Raw genomic sequence first — 19,759 nt, 5'->3', positions numbered from 1 at the left:
GAATATAGGTCTTTTATATAAAACCTTATTATGAAGCACCATTCTATTTTTCCGTCATCACTTCAGAAACTGTATATATTTGTTTACTGTTACGACACAGACGCATCAATCATCTCTATAAAATTTGCGTAATGCATTTCATATTTTCATATTTTTCAAATTGTACGGCATGTTTAGTCTTACATTTATTCTTCCACGTTTCTCAATTCCCGCCAACTAATTTTGATTTTATTACCCGTAACACTTAATTAAATGTATTAATCGCACGGCATTATGCCACAGTGAAAATAACAATAAACAATAAGCATTTCGAGTTATTGAGATGATTTGCTAGCTTATGGGACGTAAGCTTGTTGCACGTTCTCGCAGGAGAGGCTAACATTTACGAAGATGAAGAGTTTTTCCGAGTCTTTTTAATTTAAAAAGATTATAACATTTGCTCTCGGAGGGAGTCTCTTCTCCTCTATAAACCGCTTTGGTCGTATACACCATTTCACAAAATTAATTTTGTTTCCCGCTCCCCGTTTTTCCACGATCGTAATCTGGGCGGGTCTCATTAAATTGTAATCGCGATGAAACCACACGAAACCGGCTTGGAGCACAATAGCTGCTTACACGCACTATCGTTCCACGATCCCGAGGTCAGTCTGAACACATCATAAATATTTCGCCTGGATGTGAACCCGTGTGGCCCACCTATTTTCATTTTCTCCACAAGATTTCAATAGCTTCAACCTGCTCGCATGTCGTGCCTGCACCTTATGTAAAGCAGATTTGCTATACTATTATCTATTCCATTTTCTAAATTATTTCGGAATTAATTTAGTAAGAACCGTGCGATAACACGTCAGAGTAAATATAGCCGTGATGTGAAATTTTGACATTTACTTCCCGAGAGGTGCAGGCATTATCACAGGCATTGGCAATCATGGAATCCCGACATTTTATGTAAACGAGATTATCATTCACGTTACTGCATTCATTCACGTCTTCCAGTGTCTACAGATCCGTCGTTATGTATAATATCGTAGAAATATATGTACAGTTTCACGTGATACTGAATTAATTGATAACTGCGAAATTGAATTAACGTTGACGCAAAAGCTAAATAAAAAATCAATGTTAATAGATTAATTTCTTATACGCACTCGCTTTTCGCTCTTGGAAAGAACACGCTCCTTTGACGGATACGTAGACACTCCGCTGCATAGTGTGCTTTGGGTCTACAATCTTCTCTTCGTATAAATCAGGTGTAATCTATGTGGTGGATGAGCTGGATTATGAGCAGAAGAAGCAGTACGAGCTGACCGTACGCGCCACCGACAGCGTGTCAGGCGTTTACGCGGAGGTGCTCGTCAGCATCCTCGTCCTGGACGTGAACGACTGCCCGCCCGAATTCACGCAGGACTCCTACAACATCTCGGTGTCGGAGGCGGCGGTATTCGGGACTCCCGTTCTGCGAGTGAGCACGCGAGACAATGACACAGGTAAGCGTCAATTTTAAGCCTCGCACTGAAGATCGGGATCATCTCCCTCCCCGGGGTTGTATACATATGGATGAAATTTGAAAAAAGCTGATATCTTCATCGTATCCATATTCATTTTTTTTTTCATTGCCACGCACAGGCATCAATCAACAAGTTCGTTACGCTATTCAAAACGACACCGAGGACAGCACGGACCTCTTCCACATCGATCCCGACGAGGGTGTGATATTTCTCAAGCGATCTTTGGATCACGAGAGTCGCGAGTCCCATCACTTCACCGTGATCGCCATGGACCGCGGCGTGCCGAGTCTTTCGAGCACGGCGCACGTCTGGATGAGCGTGATCGATATGAACGACAACCCGCCCAAGTTTGAGCAGCCCTCGTACACCTGTTTCCTGTCGGAGCACGCCGAACGCGGCCAATTCGTGACGGTGGTCACGGCCAGTGATCCCGATTACGTCGACGAGAAGCTGACGTACACCATCGTAGGTGGGAACGAACAGCAGACGTACAACATCGACCAGTCGACCGGTATCATCTCGCTGATAAATATGCAGAACTTCGGCGAGCAGAAGCTCAGCATGCTCAACGTGTCCGTCACCGACGGCGTCTACACCAGCTTCACCCGCGTCAAAATCGAGATCCTGCCCGCGAACAGGCACAATCCGAAATTCCCGAACCCGATAGTCGAGGTGACCGTTCTGGAGAACCAGCTGCCTGGTAGACTGGTCACCAGCGTGCTGGCCGTGGACGAGGACTTCGGCGAGTACGGTACGGTGACGTACGCGATAATGTCGGAGATGATGAAGGAGATATTTGACATAAACAAGCTGACCGGCGAGATAGTGACGCGTAAGAAGCTCGATCGCGAGGAGCAGAAGCGCTACGAGATACCGGTCATAGCGACGGACGGCGGCGGTAGATCCGGATTCGTGATGGTGCGAGTCAAGGTGGGCGACGAGAACGATAACGCGCCGGTGTTCCTCCTCAGAGAGTACAAAGCGACCATTCAGGCCAACCTGTCCGTGAATGCACCCTTCCTAAAAGTCAGGGCACAGGACGCGGACGAGGATGAGGCGGCCAAGATCGTTTACTCCATCTACGAACCGCAAGCGTCACCAGCCAGATCTCTGTTCGGTATAAATTCCGATACAGGATCCCTTTATTTGCAGAAGAGCGCTGTGCCGTGGGGTAAGAGACATGTTTATTTTTACCTTCCTGTGAGCAAAATAAATAAGATAGATACGCTCCCCCGTCTCGGAGATTTTATGTGACAATATTTGTTGTACTTTCAGAAAATCAATTGTTCGAGCTGTTTATTCGTGCGGAGGACAAGGGCACGACCACGCACCACGCCGATGTGCCGCTAAGTATCTACATAATGGGCTCCCACGATATCCCGCCTCTGTTCGAGCGGAAGGAAGATAAATTCTTTGTCAGAGAGGACTCCTCCGTCGGCACGCCGATCACGAAACTCAAGACCGTCACAAATAGCACTGTGACGTATCGCATAGTATCCGGCGATGAGGATAACCCGCTCTTCACGATCGACTCTCACGGCCAGATCACTCTGGCGCGGCCGTTGGATCGAGAGCAGAAAGACAGCCATTTGATCGGGGTCCTCGCTGAAACGGATTCCAGCCCGCCGCTCACAGCTCTCGCCGAGATCTCCCTTCAGGTACTGGACGAGAACGATCACGCGCCGAAATTCGAGAGCAATCCGTACGCGATCAGCTTGGCCGAAAACATCGACGAGGGGACGTCGATATTGAAAGTTATTGCGCACGATAAGGATCTTGGTAGTAACGGCGAGGTGCGTTACTCCTTCGGATCCGACATAGGGGAATTAGCGAACGTTTTTACGGTGGACGCTTATACCGGCTGGATATCGACGTTGGTACAGCTCGACAAGGAAAAACAGCCGGAATATAAGTTTCAGGTAAAATATGCTAAGAAGGCAATATGGTAAAAATATTTTGTCGTGCCTTTTATATTGTAATTTTTTATATTTTATATTTTAAATATTTATTTTCTATTAATCGCACTTTATTGTAACCGTATTCTATTTGTCATTTTCGCATCCTGCGTTTTCGGACGGGTATTATAACAGTATTGCTGAAGCCTTATCGTTTATGTTTTTCTATAAGTCATTTCTTCGTAACACTATGACTACATGACTACACAATAAATTAAATTAAATGTCCTAAATGTATTGTAAAAAATGTACTCTAAAAAAATATGTTATACAATAATCCTTTTTCCAGGTGGTTGCTACTGACAATGGAAATCCGAAACACTTCGCGAGGACGTCGGTGCACGTCAAGTTAAAGGATTATAACGATAACTCGCCCGCGTTCGTCGACGATCGTTACGAGGCCACGGTGAACGAAGACGCTTTACCGGGAACCGTTGTGGTGAAACTGGTCACCGTCGACAAAGACACAGACGTCAACACGCCGATAGAATTTTACATAACGTCCGGCGATTCTAGATCGCAGTTTCAAATCAGATCTACCGGCGAGGTGTACGTGGCGAAATCCTTGGACAGAGAGACCATCGATCGTTACGAGCTTCAGATTGTTGGTACCGACGGGAAATACGTTTTTGAGACAAAAGTGACGGTGCAAATCCTGGATGTCAACGATAATCCGCCGTATTGTCTCAGATATCGTTACAGAGAGATACTTTCCGAGGGTTCGCATCCTGGTACCTATGTCTTGACCGTGTTGGCCACCGACTACGACGACGAGCCGAACGCTAAGCTACGATTTTACTTAACCGGCGACAATAACGACAAATTCTCGTTAGACAAAGAAACGGGTGTGTTGAAAACCGTCGGGCAGCTCGATCGAGAGACTCAGGCCAAGTATTCCTTGACGGCCCACGTGCAGGACCGAGACAAGCCGACCTGGGAGTGCTCGTCGCAACTAGAGATCCTCGTTTCCGATCTCAATGACAACGCACCGAAATTCACTATGTCAACTTACAGCAGCACTTTGCCCGAGGACGTGGAGATCGGCACGTTAGTGACGAAGGTGCACGCAACGGATGACGATATCGGTATCAATCGGAAGATCCGGTACGAGTTTATCGATTCGGCGGACGGCCACTTTCTCATCGCGGCGGACAGTGGGATAGTCACGCTGGCTAAATCGCTGGACAGAGAAACGAAGGCCATGTACAATGTTACTATTCAGGCGCTCGATCAGGGCACTCCTCAACTAATGGGGGTCGCCTCTCTCATCGTTAACGTGCAGGACATCAATGACAATCCGCCGGAATTCGCGTCTAAAGTCTACTTCGCGAAAGTACCTGAGATCTACGCGGTTGGCACCGAGGTGGCACGAGTGCTCGCCACTTCCAAGGACACGGGCGTGAACGCTGATATATATTACTCGATCGTCGGTGGCAATGAGCACAAGAAGTTCCAGATAGACGCCAAGACGGGCGTCATGACCATTGCCGAACAGCTGGACTATGAACGGGCTCGCGATTACTTCCTCACTATCCAGGCTATCGACGGTGGTATTCCGCCGCTGAGCAATCACGCCACTGTCAATATCACCGTCACCGACAGCAACGACAACGCGCCGATCTTCAGCGAGGTTTCGTACAGAGCCTTCGCGAGGGAAGATGCGAAAATCGGAGAGAAAGTTACACAAGTGAGTTTTCAGTTCTTATTATTTACATTTCCATCCATCAAGAGACAATACTGCGATTTATTAATTAATCGTCCTTGGAGTGAAACTTATTTTTAGTTTTTATTATAGTTCTTTTGTTATACAATACATGTGTAATGTGATATTTTTTCACTTAAAATTTTTTACATGTGGAATAGGACCAAAAATCTAATTTCATTTATTTTGTCAATTCATTTTGTCTTTAACTATTGTAGTGATTAACATATAATGCTATAGGATTGTTTGTGCTATGTAGTATAATAGTATATAATAAATAGATACACAAAATTATAAATAAATAGAAAATTAATTTTACGTTACGTGAATATATAACATGTATCTTGTTAAAATATTTTATTCCACTGACATTTCAGGTGTACGCGAACGATTTGGATAGCGAGGAGAACGGCAATGTGTCGTATTATATAGAACGTGGCGACAGACAGAAGCAATTTTCCATCGACAGAAAAACCGGGCAAATATTTGTCGCCGCGCCACTGGACCGAGAAGAAGTCAGTGTCAAATACAATATACAGACTACAGTATATCAGCTTCAACGAAGTGCTCTACTAAAATGCTCCACTTTCTCTTTTAGGTTGCAAGCTACGTGTTGGAAGTTCATGCGCGTGACAACGGTATACCCATGCTCTCGAGCTTCGTGATGGTGAACATCGAGGTTCTGGACGCGAACGACAATCCGCCGTTGTTCTCCATGTCAAATTACACGGCTGTTGTGCAGGAGGACAAGCCGCTTGGCCATACGGTTCTGCAATTCGTGGTCACCGACGCGGACGTCGAGCCGAACGCCGAGCCGTACACCTTTGACTTCCGTTCCGGAAACGAGGGCGACGCGTTTCGGCTAGAGCAGGACGGCACTCTGCGAACGGCGACGAAGTTCAACAACAGAGTGAAGGACAAGTACGTGCTGCACGTGCGGGTGTTCGACAACGGCAGCCCGCCGTTATACTCGGACGCGTGGGTTGTAATCAAGGTGATCGAGGAGTCGCAATATCCGCCGGTAATCACGCCCCTCGAAGTGATTATCAATTCTTACGTGGACGAGTATCCCGGCGGCATTATCGGGAAAGTCCACGCGACCGATCAGGATCAGTACGACACGCTTCTCTTCAGTTTGATGCCATCCTCGCCGATCCCGAACATCGATCTCTTCCAGATAGACAAGATCGACGGCACATTGGTGGCGTTGCCCAGACTCGACGTGGGCGAGTATAAGATAAACGTTAGCGTGACGGACGGCAAGTTCCACTCGTACTCCGTCGTGAAAGTCAACGTCGATCTGGTGACCGACAAAATGCTCGAGAGTTCGGTGATCGTGAGATTTCGGGAGGTCAGCCCGGAAGATTTCATGCTCAGTCATCGCAAGGGTTTCGTCAGAACTGTTCGCAACGCGATGAACTGCCGGCTCAAGGACATCGTCATTATCAGCGTGCAACCGTCGACCGATGAGGCGAACCTGATCAAGTCGCGGGCGATTCGCCAGGCGGTGCACAACGATCTCGATCTTTTGTTCGCCGTGAAGAAGTCGAATCCCGCGGGTTCGGCAGGGTTCTACGCATCAGAGAGCATACGCGAGGCGTTAAACCAGCATGTGGAGGAGCTGGAGGAGTCGACGAAGCTGGTTGTCGAAGAGATCGTCCGGTTCAAGTGCAACAAAGGTTACTGCTTCTACGGCGACTGCCAAGACAAGATCACTCTCGATCCCACACAAATCACGCCCGTGTCCACCGACGTGATGAGCTTTGTGTCGCCGCGGCACAAGCACAAGATGGAGTGCAATTGCAAGGAAGGATATGCCGGCAATCACTGCGAGGTGGTGGTCAACGAGTGCGCCAGGGATCCCTGTCCTCTGTTCAAAGTCTGCGTGCCAGACTCCTCCATTCAAGGATACTCGTGTCAGTGTCCCGAGGGATATGCCGGACAGACCTGCGATATAGATATTTCCAAATGCCACGACGAGTCGTGTTACATTCCGCGAAATCCCATATCATTCAGCGGCAAGAGTTACGCGCGCTACAAGATCGACAAGGCGCTAATACGGCAAACGATCGAGGACCGTCTCAGCTTGTCCTTGAGGATCAGGACGATGCAGCCTACCGGTAACCTCATGTACGCGGCCGGCAAGGTGGACTACAACATCCTGGAGATTGTTAACGGCGTGATTCAGTACAAATTTGATCTGGGTAGTGGCGAAGGATTAGTTAGAGTGAGTAGCGTGTACGTGAGCGACGGACAATGGCACGAGATCCAGCTGGAGCGGGAGAGCAACAGCGCCCGACTGACCGTAGATGGAAAACACATCGCTCACGGCTCCGCGCCTGGTATCAACGATATACTGAATCTGCAATCGGACGATCTGTATCTGGGCGCCGAGGTGAGGCAGCATCCGTCGATCATCGGCTTCGAGGACGTGCAGCGCGGTTTCGTCGGCTGCATGGACGACGTCAGGATCGCCCGGGTATCCGTGCCGTTGCACATGAGCGGCGCCAGCAGCGTGGCGATCCTCAAGCGATTCGCCAACGTCGAGTTCAGCTGCGACACCACGACCATCCTGGTGCCGCCGGGTGTCTGCGGCTCGCAGCCGTGCCAGAACGGCGGCACCTGCAAGGACACGGGTAGCGACAACTACGAGTGTCAGTGCCACAGCCGATTTGCCGGTCTGGCTTGCGAGATCGACACGGATCCGTGCGCCTCGTCGCCCTGTCTCTACGGCGGCCGTTGCAAGCTCGTGCCGGAAGGCGGTGACTACGTCTGCGAGTGCGTCGGGCCAAGTCTCAGCGGCAAACGTTGCGAATTCGGCAGGTACTGCAGCCCGAATCCATGCAATCACGGGGGCGTGTGCGAGGAGGGCAACAACGGGCCGATCTGTAAGTGCCAGGGCTTCACGGGCGATCGCTGCGAGACCGACGTGAACGAGTGCGACGCGAATCCGTGCACGAACGGCGGCACCTGCGTGAACGAGATCGGCACGTACAGATGCATCTGCCCGCCGAACATGACCGGGCTGAACTGCGGCAACCCGGCCTTCTCCACGCCCATCATATCCAGCCACTTCAACATTCCGTGGGAGCATCTCATGTGGATCGGCATCGCGGTGCTGCTCAACGTCCTGCTTATCATTATATTCATCGCCTGTTGGCGAATCCGGACGAAGCGAACCAGAACGCGCGCCAACAACATCAACAACGAGACGCGCAAGCAGATCGTCCTGAATTCCGCGAGACCGCACGAGCACGAGTTCAAACGCAGTTCGAAACTGAGCAATCTGGAAGTCATACAGGTACTACCACTGCTATGTTTAGATTGACTATCTTGATCATCGTACTATAAAAAGCATGAATTCTCGAGGGCCAATACACGTTTATTCGAAGGCATTATTTCAATATCTACACGATGAGAGACTTTAAGAGACTTCACTCTGATGATTACGATATAGTGCCTTCAGTTTCTTTGTGGTATATAATCGCTATTTAGTATAATCGACATTATAATCGCTGTTTTATTTTTCGTTTGCGATCGTTTGGTTTGCCGACGTGATACACATTCCCTCCTGTGCCCTCGTCGCGGCGCCGATCCCGTTTAAGGTCTACGTGTGATTCTTTTTTTTTGCAGAGAGAACCTCCCCAATGCCCTCCCAGACCCGCCTCCTACACCCCGAGCTCGAACAACGAGCCTGCCACGTACGGTAACTCGGCGGCGGTGGCTCTAAATAACTTGGACACCCTGCGCAGCTACGGCAGCGCGGGCGACGAGCTAGAGAACCTCCCGCCTGAATACCTGCGAAACCTGAATCGCAGCACTCCCGTACCACCCTCGTCCCTGACCCTCGCTAATCCGGTCGGCGGAAACGCAACTGGCAGCGATACGGACAGTCTACACAAGCCCACCTGGCAAGAGCAGATGCAGCTGGCCTCCTTCATAACCGACAGCACCAAGATCAAGAACGGTAAGTGGTCCACGACCGCGTCAGTGAACCACCCTCCCGGCTCCGTCCGGTAGCTTCTTACTTTTGATTTCGCTTGTGGCATGCCAATCGTAAGGGGTGGAGCACTAGGCGCTTCCCCGTTCTTATCTCTCCTCGATGAAATTTTTCCTTACAAATTTTTCTCGCTCTCTTACACGCGGCTCTCTTTTTCTCTCTTTCTCTCTCTCTTTCCTTTTCTTTCTTCTTTCCCGTTGCGACCTCTTTGTCATTAGCGTAGCCGATTATTCTATTAACACCAGCGTGTTTCGTGTTGTGTGCACTAACAGACCTGAAACGAGCGAGCCCAGTGGTACCAGAGCTGACCACTGGAGGACTTCTACTAAACTCTTCTCGACGGACGCCTCATGCGGTTGGCTCCTCCGTCACCTCCGTCATGTCCATCGAGGATGATCCTCGCATCGTCGGCGGTAAGTCGAGACAGCCCGCTCGTACACAGCTCGAGATACAGAGTGTCCTGCGAATCGCGTATCATCTCTTAAAAATTAAGGGATGCCCAACATGTTATATCTTGCTGACGTAAGATAACAGTTTGAATGTTGAAAATTGAAAGATACGTCGTCAAGGATTGTCAATAAAAATTTACAAATTTACCAGAAGCTGTCGTAGCCAAAGGTGTGCGATCTTAGGATACTCGGTATACATCTTTGGGTCTTCGCTTCTTCGCTTGCACTATCTGTCTCCAATCGAGTGCTATTATTTGCCCTCGCACCATCTCTGCCTTTCACTTCACCGCATATCACTATGCCGCACCGCATGTAGCGTGTCGGAGTACAGTCGTTGTCTGCAATGCTTTTAGGGTATCACTGGGACTGCTCAGACTGGGTCAGACCGAGTCAGAATCCCTTGCCTAACATCACAGAGGTACCCGGCAGCGAGGTCCCAGACTCGTCCAGCTTCCATAGTAATGAGAGTAATGAGTCCAATACTCATCAACTGCCAATAAGTAAGTACAGAGGTGAATGCGCATTGATTCGCCTCTTCCTTCGCATCAGCATGACTAGTGTAGTATTGATTGTTTGAGTTTTATTAATTTTATTAACGTTACAAGAGTTTTATGTTTAGTAGCAAACTTCTTAGATTATCATAAAAAATTTCATATTGTTTAATAGTCTAATAATTTTAATAGTAATACTGATTGTCTAATAGTTTTGTTAACACACAATTCTATACGCTTAATGAAGATTCCATAATCGGGTGATGTATTTAATGCCGTCTTAACATTGTAATAAATTAATAAACATTGTGATAAAATAATAATGAATTTAATAAAGACTAACGAATTAATAAACCACGTCAATATTTACGCATGACGAGAAATGTGGCATAATGTTATATATATATATATATATATATATATATATATATATATACACATTTTTCGTACCAGTTATTTTTGCTAACAAAATTAATTACAGCAATTGTAAAACTTTCTTACGATATAACATAACATACATAACATGATTCTGTAAAAATATATGTCATAATTCGCAATTCTGTTATAGTGCACGGTCCGATAGATCCAACGAGGGACATCGAGACTCTAAACGAAGATCAAGAATCGGAATACGTCGGCGATTCCGAGTGCGGGACCGAGTTCTCGGAGCAGTATCATTGCGCGGAGACGCAACGTCTGAATCCCCTCGACAGCGGCGGCGAGGGGGAGTACAAGTACAAAAGCTCCGAGAGCTATCTGCGTCACCCGAACACGTACCTGCCGCATTACAATATTCACACCGACACCGAGAACGAGACGAATCCGCTCAACGGCCGTCTCAGCACCCTCGAGTCCGACGAGGAGGAAGAAGACGACGTAGTGCCTTATGGTTTTCCGAGCACCCGCCGTAACCGATGCCACAAGGTGATCGAGGAGGATGAGATCGGCTCCGTCATCACCACGCTCGAGGAAAGGAACTCGCTGTTGGGCGGCGCGACCAGCAATAGCGATCTCTCCACGAATCTGTGCGAGATCGACGATTCCGAGTACGAGATCGCGGATCAGAAGAGCAACGGGCGCCTGTGGCTGTCGGGGAACGTCACGCAGACCTCAGTGTGACGAACGGTGGTGCCGAAGTACGCGGATAGACCGAAGCGTGCGAGAGCGTGTTTCTCCGTGCATCTACGATCGAGACGCGCGGATGTCTGTGAATATGCAATTTTGTACATAGAGTGTTATATCGCGCCGTAGAGAAGTAAGACAGTCTGTACAGGCAGCTAATGTGAAGTAAGGAAGGCCCGTTTGTGCGAGCCACCGGCGTGTCCTGGACGCACGCCACCGCGCGTGTGTGTGATGTATACCGTCGCGGAAAAATACATCGCGCCTCACAAATCTCCTCCTACACAGGTAGAGTTCAAGCATCAGCGTACTTAATCCTGCAAACCATAATCGCGAATAGTTATATGCCCTACAAACTGCAAGCAGTGCGTACGTCGCGTACGTCCATATCGGAGTCGACGACAAAATTTAGAGAGCTTTCGTTCTATTTATTTTATTATTATTGGATACACATACGCGGTATGATAAAAAAATACGGTAAATTTTGAAATAAAAAGAACTTATTATATTAAAAGACAAATTACAATTAGTCCCCTTCAAAGTACTACCCCTTGCTTTTAATACATTGTTTTCGCTACTTGCTAAAGCAGTATTGCCTCTTTCATAAGTACTTTTAGTTGCGCCGTCGTGGCTGTCTCGAATATTGTAATGTCTTGAATTGATTCAACGTTTACCTTTCATGGTTATTTTGATTTCGGGGAAAAACCAGAAGTCGTTTCTTTTTATTTCAACATCCACCATATTTTTTTTACACCGCGTATGTTTTGTTATAATATATATATATAAACGGATGTAGACTCCAAAATAGATTGTTATTTTATGGCTTGAGAGTAGAAAAACAGATATATGAACATATAATGTTCGTACGTTTTCTACTTTCAAACCATGTTTCACCTCTTCTAATTGTTAATACGCTCTACAAATTGTTTGATAATATAATTATAATTTGAAATTATTTGCTTGATCAAGAAGAAAAATACATAATTGTGTATTAGGTAAACGCTTACATACTGCACGCATTCTCGATATTCATGTTGTTTAATTTTCGCAACAATGAAAATGTTTCTTTCGACTCTACCATGTGGATGAGATTTATTAGAGAGAAAATAGATTGCGGCAACTACGAGTACAGTAGTACACGCGTAAGAAATTATCTTGGATCATGGAAGGGTGAATTCATTACTCGAGAAAGGTAAAGTTAATCACGACCGTGTCGTCAGACCAATGACTATTGTTTAATGACCTATCGTTTAAATTTAACGTGTTAAATCCAACAACTATAATTCCAGTGCAAAAGATACATAGGTACATTTATGTATTTTTACTATTTGCTAACTGACTTTATTTTGGTTACGTATAAATGAACCGACGGACTACTTAATAATGCATATATTAAGAAGTAGCAGATTAGCGTGTAAGTAAATGGACTCTAGTGAAAAAAAAAAGAACACAGCCTCCTCCGCGTTGCGGAGCAGACATGTGCGCGACTGTGCGCGTGTGTTTATTGCACAGGTTAATAGTTAAAAAATATATATATATATATAATATTTTTACTGTGATGATAATAATGTTTATACGATGATCAAATACTATGACTTGTATCATAATAATTGCAATGTTAATTACCCGACGTTTTATAACAAATTTAAGAAGAAATAAGGAAGAGCGATGGAAGGGACAACGTCCTCCTCCACGTATACGTAAGCTAAGTCAACGTTCCGTTTATTTAACTTTTTTTTCTCCCCCTCCCGCGCCCTCTTTTATCTCTTTATTCAATCACCATCACGACCGATAAATCTGCATACATGGTGCTACTATTTACATCACGCTTTATCGTCTATCTACTCTTTAATAAGACTGCTCAGCGGCGCGAGGTAATTCACCTCATCGCGCCCTTTACCAATCTGCCATTCGCGTCTCATGTATTCTTCATCATAGGAACTCCATATAATATATAATGGAATACTTTTTAAAAACTGCCAATTAATTCTTAATGCCATATAAGCAATGCATTTCCTTCGATTAATTTGTATAAAGGAGATAGAAGTATCGAGGAACACTTTATTAACATCTAAGGTTTTTTACTTCATTGTCACTTCCATTTAGAATACTTTTCATTAACGAATATTGTATAGCGGCAGCTTAATCTGGGTGAGGTATACACGTTTTTTTATACACGTAGAATTTTGTTGAGAAATTCGATTCTATGTTCCTGTTCTGTAAAGGATGCCAGCTATCCTGCTTGTGTTTGGTAGGATACATTAGCGAATCATATTACTAATAATGCTAAACAGGGTGTTTTTTATGTTGACCAAGCGCAAAAGCATCGTCTCTCGTCCTTGTATAAGTTAAAATCGGCTGTGCTTCTACTTTCTGAAATTTTAGAGGGAATCACATTAACGTTCATACAATAAAATTTTTTAATGATTTTATATTAGAATCGTATAAGAGAAAGATAAAGAAAAACAATTGATTCCGCCGGTTGCAGCAAATTCGAAAAGCAAAAAACGATAAGCGATATAAAATTTCAGTCAGTAATACGAAGCACGAATAAATATTGCGTAACATTTAGATTAGTTTTATTTAAACAAAAAAAAAGAAACGATGAAGCACATTGGTCAAAGACTGTAAAGTAGAAGATGTGGATGTGACAGCGGACTTTTTATAAATAGTATATGAATCATTCAGTGATTTTACAAAAATCGCAAAACCCGTCTTTTAGAATTTCCCAACTGAATTAATAACACTGAAAGTGATAATTATTAATTTCTTTTATTATAGTTATGTAGTACGGAAAACATATATGATCAAAAGCATATAAAATGGTTTGTACATATAATTTTTTCAGTGAATTATTTATTGCTTTAGGCCTACTTGCGAGTTACTTTCTCCAAAAATTAAGTAAGGAATAAATAATTTTATCGAATATTTATGTGTTTTATGTAAAATAATTTCATAAAATTATTTATTGCTTGCCAGTTTGAGTGTACAACTTTTAAAATCGTGGATTGTAAGAAAAAAAAACATGGGAAACATGGGTACAATTTCTAAATTCGCCATAACATCTAGCCCTGCTAATAGAATACATATCGATATCATGAAATCTTTTAAGAAAATGAGGAACTTGACTTGTTATTATTGTAAGGCTATAATTAATTTGTACAAGATCAACCTATTGTAATAAAGAAACCAATCTTGCCTACAATAAGTTATACCCCTTTATTCACAATTTAATATTCTTATTTTCTCATATCTGTATAAGAAAATGGATAACTTATTAGTATTTTATGCGATATCTTGGGACATTCAATGTTCTTCTATGATATAAAAATAGAGGGGAAAAAATATATAGAGAATTTTAAATCATAGAATAATATTGACTATCCATATCGATACACAATTCATTTCTCTCTATTTCTTAATATTTTTGCAACGCTAAGGTAAGTAATTCGTTCATTGATGTCAATAATATGCGTGGATCTTCAATTAGACCAGCTCCAACCATGGCACCGGTAAACAACTACAAATAATGATAAACAATTCGTTGTAATAATTTATTTAAAAAAAACATCAAAGCATTCGAATTACTTTTAATTATAACATACCTGTTTTATTAGACGATCAGCTAATTCAGTATCTGTAGTTGTTAGCTTGCATAACTTTTTGATGAGAGGATGATTTGGATTTATCTCAAAGCGCGGTTGAAGCATGGAATATCGCATTTCTTCGTTCATTTGATGACTCTGCATGCGGATAAAGTGCCTCGCGCTTGCCATATCCTGAACGGTTACAACGCAAGGATGCGATTCCAAACGATTCGTCATCTTGACATCATACGCTTTCTTGTTGAGAATTTTTTTCATATAGTTTACAAGGTTATCCAGTTCATCCTTATTTATAATACCTGCACGAATGATAAAAAGTTATTTTCAACTAATTTACAAATATATTTACACAAAATATACAAGATATTTATTAGGTACCTAAATTTTCTGGTTTATTTGCTTCCGTATCATCTCGCATTTCTTTCTCCGCGGACGTCAAAAGGTTAGTTTTATACTGCCTCAAATGCATTAATACTAATTCATCATATGGCTCATAGCAGAATAAAACTTCAACATTTCGTTTTTTCAAAGATTCATAATACGGCGACTGCTCGGCTAGAGTTCGGCTGTAACATAAATACGACTCTTGCAGATCTGATTAACACGAGTTTATGCAGACTATATTTCACTGACTATATCTCGACATATTTTAAATATGAGAGATTTAGTCATGACCGGAAGTTCAATTGTTGCAATAGCTGAAGGCTATAAATGAATAAACGAACGAATGAATGTACGTACCTCGGTGCTGACAAATAAAATATATCCTTTTGATCTTTTGCTAAACGGCTGCAGTATTGCGACAGGCTGACTAATTCCCCCAGAGCAGCAGCGGAAGATTCAAAGCGCAAGAGTTTGCCTATATCTTCCTACAATAGAGCACGAGATTAAACAATATATCTTATAGGAATCAATAGAATGCAATTAATTACCTTTTCAGACTGATCAGAACTCGTTATAATGCCTTCTTTTAAAAACAAGCCGTAAGCTTTGTAAAATTCATTATAGTCTTCTGGCTGTTTCGTAGATCGCTCATTTAAGAATTTTAGTATACGTGCGGTCAACACGTTTCGTAATTTTCTAAAATACACGTGTGTTCTTTATATATCGTATATAATAATAATCTATACAAACGTCAGATATTCATTCTCACCCAATCAGTGTACTGTTTTGTAGCAGTTCACGGCTCAAATTTAACGGTATGTCTTCCGAATCTACTACGCCTGTAATGAAACGTAGCCATTTTGGTAAGATATTCTCTGCTTTGCTTTTAATTAGAATCTTTCGGTTGTAGAGCGACACTCCACTGGTAATGCCCCTCGCTAGATCGAACAATCCAGGCTTTTCATCCGGGAAATATAACAGAGCCTTGATACTCAACGGCACATCCGTCGAATAATGTAATACAAATCTTGGTGAATCAATGCAATTTCCTATGAATCGATAAAATTCTGCATGTTGCAACGGCGTGACATCTTTTGGATCAAACATCCACAATGGCTGTAAGGAAAAATCTCTTTTTAATTATAACAGATTAAAAATAATGATAGAGTAGATAAGAAAGTTATATAACTGATGATACCTGAATTGTATTAGTCCTCTTTCCATTCACAAAAATAGGACTGCCGACGAAATTACTGTACTTGTTGATAACGCCTAAATGGATTATAATAATTATGTTTTATTAAATGTATACAAAACAACATAATAGTGTATATTTTCTTATTCTAATGTACTTACGATTGATAGTATTCTCATCACTGAATTCTCGGCTATCTGGCTTCAAATGTATAACAATCTTTGAGCCTGGCTGTACACCGTCCGCATTTGAAATCTCAAATGTACCTGATCTATATGGGATATTATTTATAATATTATAGACTGCTACTACAATATAGAGAACAATAAGTATTCTTCCTCATTATTTACCCATCTGACGTCCAACAAAGACCCTCTGCGTCACTTGCAAAAGATTTAGTAAATACTTCTACTTTATCAGCAACCATGAAAGCACTATAAAATCCAACCCCAAACTGCCCAATAATTTTGGATGTATCACTGGCGTTTTGGTCTTTTAACTTTTTTAGAAATGCCTGTAAAATACACATATATATGGAAATGTTACATATATTCTATTTCATTTTTTAAATTTTGAATTGAACTTCCAATATCTAAATAATTTTTATTTTAAATAAAATATGAAATTATACACGTAATTCATATTTTATATAATTAAAAAATGAAAGTACGTAAGTTCAACAGGTACTTGCCTTGGAGCCAGATCGAGCTATAGTTCCCAAATTGGCTATCAGTTCCTCTCTAGTCATTCCCACACCAGTGTCTTGGATTGTTAGAGTACGATTTTGTTTGTCAGTGCCAATATGTATCTCCAAACTTCTGTCGCCAGCTACTTGCGCAATCTCGCTGTCGCTCAGACGTAAATATCGCAATTTCTCCAGTGCATCGCTGGCGTTTGAAACGAGTTCACGTACAAATACCTAGCAGGTGGATCAATCCGATTAATCGACTGTAAAATCACTGTAAACTGTTCTCAAAAAACTGAAATATTTAATCACCTCTTTATCTGAATATAAAGACTTTGCAACAATTTGCAGCAACATTTGCGTTTCGGACTGAAACTGATGCTTGGCACTCTCACCTGCACATAAAATATTTCATTCTGTTATACCTTTTTAGAAAACGATTTCAGATATAATAATCTCTATTACAACTGAATATTACCTTTAGCTTTCTCTGTATCTTTTATAATATTATGGTACTCTGTAGTTTGAATCTCTGGTTGAGAGGACAAATGTCGTACATGATTGTAGATAACTGTAAAATTGAAAATAATTTAAATATATTCCTTAACAAGTCAAAAGACTACATTTGAGAAAATCTATATTTACACGAAAAACAGATTTACATTTAAACAATTATAAGACAAAATATACAATACACAAATAAAGTGCAACATGTAAAAGTGAAATATTTAGATAGAAAAATAAAAAACCTAACCTACAAACCTGGTAGTCGTTGGCATTGCGATTGAACTAATTTCTCCTGCAAATTTCTATTTAACGATCTCGAAAAAGATCTTCCTAATTTAATAACGTGCTTAATTCTGAAGGCGGCTGCCATTTTCGAGATAATATGCACTGGCAATCACGATATCACAAATACGTCTCACATGTAAAGTTGCATCATATGTCCAAAGCGTGCGTACAGTACGTGTGTATGTAGTGGACCGGCAAACACTAGCATCATTGCATCCATTTTTCATGTAGCTACATCATTTTTTGACACCATTGATAAAATTATAAATAAAGAAAATGGAAATGTGATGAGTATCCGTACTACATCCACATTCCACAAAGTGGATGGGAATATGTATATGTGACAAAACTCTTTAAAAAAAGAAAAAAATTATAGTATAGCTGATCAACGTTTGCGATTGCGATCAATTATATCATATGTTTGTTTCTTAATATTATAATAAGCGTGATCATCTAGCTGGGCTCATAGTTCTGTTTGTACTTATTTTTTATTTATAATCTTGTGAGTCTATAATCCTTTAGAAAATTGTTGCATAGTGTTAGTCAATGTGAAAAAAAGAAGTTTCAAACAGCACGATAACATGAACGATTCTCGAGAAATGCTTTCATGTTTATAATGCTACATTCTTTAACTTTTATCTTTTTCTAATCCAAAGAATTGGAAAAAGATAAAGAACAAATTAAATTGAGATAATTTATACTGATAGAAATAAACAACAGTATTTAAATAGGATTTTATTATCAATAAAGTATGCATTATCCATCATTCTGCCTCTGGAAAACGGACGCACCGCGTATCGACGCGACAGGGTCCAAACCAAACTCCAAAAGCAAATATGATTTTTCGGTGGCTGCAAAGCGTTTATATACCTAATTCGTAAGCTAGCGCCGATCCAATCAGAATGCTTGAAGTGCGGCGCGGCACTGCCTCGCGTTCATTGGCTGGAGCGCGAGTGGAGGGGCACGCGTGAGGTAGGGTACTATATATACGGCGCGTAAGCCGCCGCGCGCGACATTTCATATCGAGGCAAGGGGGGCGTTGTTTTGCGTCGCGTCTTGCATTGCCGCTTGTGTTATGAGTCATGCAAAAGGATGATGTAACTCAGTAGCTGTAATGATCGGATCGCAGCAATCTTAATTCATATGAACAAATCCTTCCAGGAATAAATTTTTTGGTATGCTCTAAGAATTTGCTTCTTGTTAAACATAATTAAGATAGCGAAGCCATTCAAGCCATCGAAGCGCCGCAATTCATGAAATTCATGCCGCGTGCGGTCAGCTCACGCGAAACAAGCGTGGCAACGCATTGGCTCATGTAATATAGATTCGGCGCTTGCACTTCGATCGGATGCGTATTTCGCAATACTCGTTCGATCGAAAATTAAGATATGCGTTCGCCGCGCACCGCGACGTTTTTTTACGCGTCACTTTTGCTCGCTACGCGTCCTATACACTTATCTTCGCGTTTATGCATTTTTCACATTTTAAGTAACTAATACACACGCCTCTTACAATTAGTATTATGTGCAATAATTGTCATAAAAGGCGTATTAATTTAACATTTATCGTTCGAATGTATTTCGCGATGTCGTTCGACCGAAAATCGAAATATGTAGCGTCGGCGTCACCGCGCGCCGCTGTTGCACCGACGCCGCCGCAGCGCGTACCGTGGCGCTATTGGCTCGCGAGCCGCAGAGTTGACCGCGCGGATGGACGAAACCATTTCACTATATTAATAGCGGTTTCTTTGATAATTGTAGAACTCGATACGGGATAGACGATCTGCGGAACGAGAGGCGTCGCGGCTAATATAATTGGTAAGTAGGACTTGTCTTTGCATTTGTGTAACATGTAGCGTTGCCGCGCCTTTGTCG

At 42.7% G+C, this 19,759-nt stretch overlaps 2 protein-coding genes across 3 annotated transcripts in view; one reads left to right on the top strand and one right to left on the bottom strand.

Annotated features, from left to right (window-relative positions):
- LOC105453735 (fat-like cadherin-related tumor suppressor homolog) overlaps positions 1-14,429 on the top strand; it is a 57,792-nt gene extending 43,363 nt beyond the window's left edge. The window contains exons 14-23 of the mRNA XM_011695919.1: positions 1,251-1,487; positions 1,627-2,679; positions 2,784-3,427; positions 3,753-5,150; positions 5,543-5,680; positions 5,764-8,466; positions 8,799-9,132; positions 9,438-9,578; positions 9,968-10,114; positions 10,674-14,429. Coding sequence (XP_011694221.1) covers positions 1,251-1,487; positions 1,627-2,679; positions 2,784-3,427; positions 3,753-5,150; positions 5,543-5,680; positions 5,764-8,466; positions 8,799-9,132; positions 9,438-9,578; positions 9,968-10,114; positions 10,674-11,224 — 7,346 coding nt within the window. The 3' untranslated portion in view covers positions 11,225-14,429. The remainder of the gene's footprint in view (positions 1-1,250; positions 1,488-1,626; positions 2,680-2,783; positions 3,428-3,752; positions 5,151-5,542; positions 5,681-5,763; positions 8,467-8,798; positions 9,133-9,437; positions 9,579-9,967; positions 10,115-10,673) is intronic.
- LOC105453630 (heat shock protein 75 kDa, mitochondrial) lies at positions 14,153-18,148 on the bottom strand. Of its 2 annotated transcripts, none has more exons than XM_011695752.1 (13): positions 17,856-18,148; positions 17,572-17,664; positions 17,406-17,488; positions 17,100-17,327; positions 16,759-16,922; positions 16,570-16,679; positions 16,412-16,485; positions 15,983-16,329; positions 15,762-15,909; positions 15,571-15,698; positions 15,208-15,395; positions 14,830-15,128; positions 14,153-14,744 (listed from the first exon to the last, which is right to left on the bottom strand). In XM_011695752.1, the coding sequence occupies exons 1-13, from the start codon at positions 17,968-17,970 to the stop codon at positions 14,643-14,645; spliced, it is 2,079 nt and encodes a 692-aa protein (XP_011694054.1). In that variant the 5' UTR covers positions 17,971-18,148; the 3' UTR covers positions 14,153-14,642. The 2 variants fall into 2 exon arrangements, with proteins under 2 accessions (XP_011694054.1, XP_011694055.1); XM_011695753.1 differs by having other exon boundaries at positions 17,848-17,957.
- Positions 18,149-19,759: the final 1,611 nt, after the last annotated feature.

The sequence above is a fragment of the Wasmannia auropunctata genome, unplaced genomic scaffold, assembly GCF_000956235.1.
Source record: "Wasmannia auropunctata unplaced genomic scaffold, wasmannia.A_1.0 LD335996.1, whole genome shotgun sequence".
In the NCBI taxonomy this organism is placed as follows: domain Eukaryota; kingdom Metazoa; phylum Arthropoda; class Insecta; order Hymenoptera; family Formicidae; genus Wasmannia; species Wasmannia auropunctata.
This window is presented reverse-complemented; position numbering and strand designations above follow the sequence as displayed.